General features: G+C 36.6%; 1 protein-coding gene across 1 annotated transcript in view; it reads left to right on the top strand.

Annotated features, from left to right (window-relative positions):
- Positions 1 to 6,559, top strand: part of SEC23A (Sec23 homolog A (S. cerevisiae)) — a 55,163-nt gene that overhangs the window by 46,119 nt on the left and 2,485 nt on the right. The window contains exon 16 of the mRNA XM_012657998.1: positions 142 to 207. Within this exon, the coding sequence (XP_012513452.1) occupies positions 142 to 207 (66 nt within the window). The remainder of the gene's footprint in view (positions 1 to 141; positions 208 to 6,559) is intronic.

Raw genomic sequence — 6,559 nt, 5'->3', positions numbered from 1 at the left:
TAATCATTTAAAAAGTCTATTTAATAAAATTAATTTTACCAACACAAATAAAATTTATTTTAGATGGTATAATGTATTTATTGAGCTTATATTGACTAAATCTAGTTTTGATGGATAATGTTATTTCTTCTTGCTTTTAAGGCCCGTTTTCTGCTTTCAAAAGTCAACCCTTCACAGACTCATAATAATATGTATGCCTGGGGGCAGGTAAGTGTAAATAGCAGGTCTTGGAAATTATTTCTTTGTGTATTTATAGTTTGTTATTTTAGTGAAAGCTATGTTTTTTCCTATGCTTTTAGTAATGATTCTGCTGGAAAAGTAATGAAAAAATAAGAGTAGAAAACAGAATTAATATTTGGTGGCACCATAGAAAGTAAAAAAGTGATCCTGTCAAATAGACAGAACCCCTTCATATTCCAAGTTTAGCACCATATCCTTGAACAAAAAGCAATAAAGTGTGTAAGATAGGAAGTGATGATTCCAGCTAGGCCATGAACCACAAAAGGGCACAAGAAGCCAGGAGAGGCCAGGGATTGTAGTTGAGTGGGAGAGATGGTTAGCCTGCAAATCATTATGGATATAGTTTAATTTGGTAGAAGTCCTACCTCTTGATATACCATATCAATATTTGTTGAGTGTTTGGTATATATAGAAATCTGTGTTGGCACTTCAGGCTACATAGTCATCATCCCTGCCTTTGAAGAGCTTGTAGTCAAGTATTAGAGATAGGATACATACCTAAGTAAAATACAAAGCAGATGTGACTTTAGAAAGATATAAAGTATTACAGGGATTAGAAGAGAAAGAGGGGAAGAGGTTGCATGGTGGCAGCAGGTAGAGGGTGTGTGATCAGAAAAAAAGGGACATTTAGTTTAAAGAATGGTTATTATTTCAGTAAGTGGAAATTGCGTGAGGAAGGGAATTCTAGGTAGAAGATAGTATGGGCTAAGATAAGAGACTACATAAGAGCAGAATAATAAAACATAAAACTGGAAATATGTTGTGTGACCAGATTGTAGAGGATCTTGAATGTCAGGTTGAGGACTGAGAAGTTGAGTCTTTATTTAGTCAGTAACTGAGAATCATTGAAGGTTTTTGGACATAGGGGTAAATTTAGGCCTTAGACAGTGCAGCCAAATCTTAAGATTAATTTGGAGCAGTTCGTAGGTTGAAACTATACTAACTGAAGTAATCCAGGTGAGAGGGAATGAGGGCAACATGGTGAAAGGAATAGATTTGGGAGATATTTCAAAAGTAGACTTAATGGGACTTGATTAGAAGTTACAAGAAAGTGTATTATTCCAGGGCATGACAGCTATACACAAATCTGAATTCTGATTGGATCCTGGATTAGAGGGAGAGAATAGCTGTTAAGAACATAATTGGTATGATTGTGAAATTCGAATATAGAATATATATCAGATAAGTACCATAATATTATTCAGTTTCTTGAGTATAATAATGGTGTTATGGTTATATAGGAGATTATCCTTAATCTTAGAAGATACGTCCTGAAGTATTTAGGGGTGAAATGTCATAATGTCTTCAACTTGCAGAAATGATTTAACAAAAAGAAGAAAAAAAGGAAAAATATGTAAAAATATAAAGCAAATGTGGCAAAATGTCAGTGAATTTAGGTATATGGTATGTAGGTGTTTATTGTATTTCTCTCTCACCTTTTCTGTAGGCTTGAATTTTTAAAAAATATATATTTAAAGTTGAGGGAAACAAGGTAATTTGGGATTTTAAGCCTGGGTAACTAGGTAAACACATACCAGTGAGTAGGAAGGTGGAGAGAAATTGTTTCATTTTAGACATAATGAGTTTGAGATACCATCTAGATGATCTCATTGAGCCACAAGAGGATGGCCATATTGATTATGGCCATATTGAGTAGGCTATTGGAAATTTGGGTTTGGTGGTCAAGGTAAGGAAGTGAAAGTTGATTTTAGAAAGGTGATACTTAAAGTTATCGCAGTAAATGCTTGACTGAGGAGAGAGTAGAAAGATAAAGGACGGATGAGACAAAGCCTTCAGGGAGTACAAGTGGTAGGAATATTTAATAAATAACCAGAGAGGTAGAAGAAGAATGAAAAGAATTCTGTGTTATAAAAGGTGACCTTATAGAAGGAAGAAGAAAGGGGGTAACAAACACCAAAATGGTGCAGACAGTTGAAGGATACAGACTGAGAAAATGCGCTCAGATTTGATGACTAAGCCAAATGACTAAGTCATTTGTGGCCTTTCGTAAGCAGTTTTAATATAGTGGTTGAGTAAGATAGATTATAGGGAATTGGTGACAAAGAAGTGGAGTTTGTAAGCGTAAATGATTCTTTTGCAAATTTAGCCTGAGAATAAATAGTAGGATAGGTATGATTGTTACTAGGATAAGAGCACAGAGCTTATCTGTAGACCAAGTGTAAGGAGCCAATATGGGGAAGACACAAAAGAACAGATGTTTAAGATCCTCAGAAGGAGATGATATGATCACAGGCATGATACGGGGGTTAAGCACTGGTAAGAAGGCAGGACATTTCTCTCTACAAAAGCAAAAGGCAAGAAGGGAAAGACAGATTTTGAGGTGGAGTGGAAGCTCTCATTGGATAATTGCCTGTTTCTTTTCAGTAATAGGAGATTACTTTAAGGGTGAGAAAGGCTGGGGTTAAGGACTAAAAAATGGAAAAGGTTAAAAACAGGTTTAAGGAATATAAGAAATCAACAGAGGATGAATAAAAGGCTTTTACAGCAGTGGTGAGGACGCATTTTATTTACTAAAAATTTCCAGGGCATGCTTGTATAATATTCTTTAACCATGCTTTGTAGGTCGGACATCGGATCAAAGCTCAAAGACTTTGGGGATAATTTAGGACTGGAAATGAGAAAGATGGGCACATTAGTAAGAGGGTAGAATAATTTATGGCAATATAACTGTGGGGTCTAGGTTGGGTAGAAAATAAATGAAATGAAGCAATAACTGCAATTAAGGCTCTTCACTTTGAATATAGAGGTGTCTCAAGATTTGTCCTCATTTCTCTATATTCACTGTTTCTTTGGGTGATTGCAATCCCTCTTATGGCTTCAGCTCTCATCTGAAGGCTGACTTGCGAATCTCTGTCTTTTGTTTGGCTTCACATTGAGCTATGGACTTGAATTTCTTTAATTGTCTATTGCACATCACTTGAATTTCCTGTAGACATTTCATAAAGCAGAGTGTCACAACTTGACCTCTCTTTTAACACTATCTTTTTATTTATTTATTTTTTTCCCAAGATAGAGTCTCACTCTGTTGCCCAGACTAGAGCCCTGTGGCGTCAGCCTAGCTCACAGCAACCTCAAACTCCTGGGCTCAAGCGATCCTTCTGCCTCAGCCTCCCAGGTAGCTGGGACTACAGGCATGCGCCACCATGCCTGGCTAATTTTTTCTATATATTTTTAGTTGTCCAGATCATTTCTTTCTATTTTTAGTAGAGACGGGGTCTCGCTCTTGCTCAGGCTGGTCTCGAACTCCTCAGCTCAAATGATCCTCCTGCCTCGGCCTCCCAGAGTGCTAGGATTACAGGCGTGAGCCACCATGCCTGGCCTCTTAACACTATCTTGTTCTTCCTAATTTTCTGTTTTTACAGAAGGTCTCACTATTCTCTCAGTTCCTAAGGCTCAGAACTTCAGTCATTTACAATTTCTCCTTTCTGCCCATAATTAATCACAAATGCTTTGCCCTATTTTCCCTATCCTTCTCTCCTTTCCTTATCACTAACCGAGGTCAGGTTCTTGTTACTTTTCACATGGACTGTTGGAATTACCTGCTAAATGGTCTTAGTGCTTCAGCTTTTTTTCTCTTATTTTGGCAGTGGCCAGAATAGTCTCCCTAATGTAATAGTCCTGAATGTCAGCTCTGAAATCTTCCATAACCTTTTATTGAATTACACATAAACCCTTTGTATTCTATTGAGAGTCCTTTCTGGTATGACCCAAATATCTTTTTCTACCTTTAGCTATTATGTAGTTCTTTTAGCCAAACTAGACTTTTCACTCCGCTTTGAATACATTGAGCATATTCCCATCTCTGTGACTTTATGTATCACCACTTGGACATATTCTGTGCATCCTTCAAGGTTCACTTCAAAGCTCACTGACTCCATGAAACTCTTCTTAGTCTGTTTTCTGTTGATTGTAACAGAATACCTGAAACTGAGTAACTTACAAAGAAAAGAAATTTCTTTTCTTTGTTATGGAGTTATGGAGGCTGTAAAGTCCAAGGTTGAGGGGCTGCATCTGGTGAAGACCTTCTTGCTTGTGGGGACTCTCTGCAGAGTCCTGAGGTGGTACAGGGCATCATGGTCAGGGGGCTGAGCATGGTAGCGCAGGTGTCTCTTCTTTTTCTTACAAAGCCTCCAGTCCCACCGCTGTGATAATTCATTAATCCATGAATGGATCCATTCATGAGAGCAAGTCCTTATGACCCAGTCAACTCTTAAAGGCACCCTCTTCTCAATACTGCCACACTGGGGATTAAATTTCAACATGAGTTTTGGAGGGGACAAACATTCAAACCATAATGTCTTCCTATGATTGTATGACTGGATTTGTGTAATATCACTGCCCTGTCATCCTGTTTTTCCCATCCATTTCCTATGGTACTTATTTGTCCTGTTAGATTATAAATTACTTGAGGGCAACAACTGTCACTCTCATGTTTGACTTCCCACAGTACCTTAAACATAGCACATATTAAATAGAATAGATCTGGACAGGAGAGAGCAGAGAAGAGTATGGGAGTTCCGAGGAGGTGGTTAGGAATTAAGGAGGTTTTGTGATATAGATAAATAAATTGAATCCAAGGTCTAAAAGTCCTGAAGTCTAACTATCAGGCATAGTTACAGGAGGTTTTATATCAAGGAAGGAGCTTAATATTGGAAGTGTAGAAGGCTGATAGTTGAGAGTGAAAGTTACTTAACTTCTCTTTGCCTTCACTTCCTTGTCTACAGAATTTAATAATAATATGTGCTTGATATGGACAGTAATACTCAGTAAATATTAGCTGTTATGTTTCACTGTTATCAATGGAAAAAAATTTTCCTAAAGATATTTAACATAGGAAAGAAAACCTATTTTAAACTTTGAAGTTTAATTATTACTGCTTGCAAGTTAGGGCATTAGCGGCATAAACAAAAACCTAAGGTCTTGATGCATGATTGTTATGAGAAATTATGTTAATATTTTCATAATCATAATAAATTGAATCTATACTGTTTTAATCACTGTGCTAAGATTTTTATGTACTCTCATTTAATTGTTTAAAAATGTCTATAAGTTGAGTACTATTAATCCTATATTTCAGAAGTGGAAATTGAAGCTCATATAAATTCAGTGTCTTACAAGATGACGTAGTTAAACTATGGTAGGGTCCAGATTTTATCTCAGGCCTGTCAGACTCCAGATGTGAATTTTTAATAAGTAAGCTAATTTGATGATTGAAATTTAGGGAATTAACTTTAGCAGCCAAGCATTTTACTAAAAATTAATGAAATCTAGTATCTTAGGAGTTTGTCAGAAATCCAAGTACCTAGTGATAAGTATTATCCATGAATGGCCTGAAGAGGGCACCACTGCAACACTGCTTCTGTGATAGGGTCCTGGAGGCTTCTGTTGCTATATTGCTTCATATACTAAATAATGTAAAGCTTGAACCATTCTGCCTAATCCTGGATATATTTTAAATAGAAAAGGGGCCCATTTGAAAAATTGAGATCAATCAACTGCTAATTTTTGATAAAATTGAGTTGAGCATTAGTATTTATAATTTCAGATAAGAATTCTGCAGTATATAAATTAGATGGTTTAGGTCACATTTTTGAGATCTGTGCTTCTCTGTGTTAACTAGGAATGTAGAATAAAGAGAAGTATTTCAGTGTTATAATAGGTTTTTCAAAAGAAGGAATAATAAAAATGGCTAAAACATATTGTGTGCCTGGTACTATTCTACTTGCTTTATACAATTTAATTCATTTAATCATTGCAACTACTGTGTAAGATAGATCTTGTTATTACCCTTATTTTACAAATGAGGAAACTAAGTCACAGGTTAAATGACTTCCTTCTTTAAAGTCATATGGGGGCCAGGCTCAGTGGCTCACATCTGTAATCCTAGTGCTTTGGGAGGCCAAGGTGGGAAGATTACTTGAGGCCAGGAGTTTTTGACCAGCCTTGGCAACATATGGAGACCCTGTTTCTACCAAAAAAATTTTTTTTAAAAATTAGCTGGGTGTAGAGGTGTGCCTATAATCTTAGCTACTTGGGAGGCTGAAGTAGCAAGATTGCTTGAGTCCGGGACTTTGAGGCTGCAGTGAGCTATGATCATGCCATTGCACTCCAGCCTGGGCGACAGAGTAAGACCCTGTCTCTTAAAAAACAACAACAAAAAAGTCATATAGATTGTTAGTGCTTTTGCCTCCCTTCATTATCAAGTTTTTCAAGTTCTTATGAATTAACGTGATAAAATTGATTTTCCTTTATTCAGGAGAGGTTATAGCATGTCTGTGGCTGTGCCAGACTAGAACCA

This window comes from Propithecus coquereli, unplaced genomic scaffold (assembly GCF_000956105.1).
Source record: "Propithecus coquereli isolate 6110/MARCELLA unplaced genomic scaffold, Pcoq_1.0 Scaffold116, whole genome shotgun sequence".
NCBI lineage: Eukaryota > Metazoa > Chordata > Mammalia > Primates > Indriidae > Propithecus > Propithecus coquereli.
This window is presented reverse-complemented; position numbering and strand designations above follow the sequence as displayed.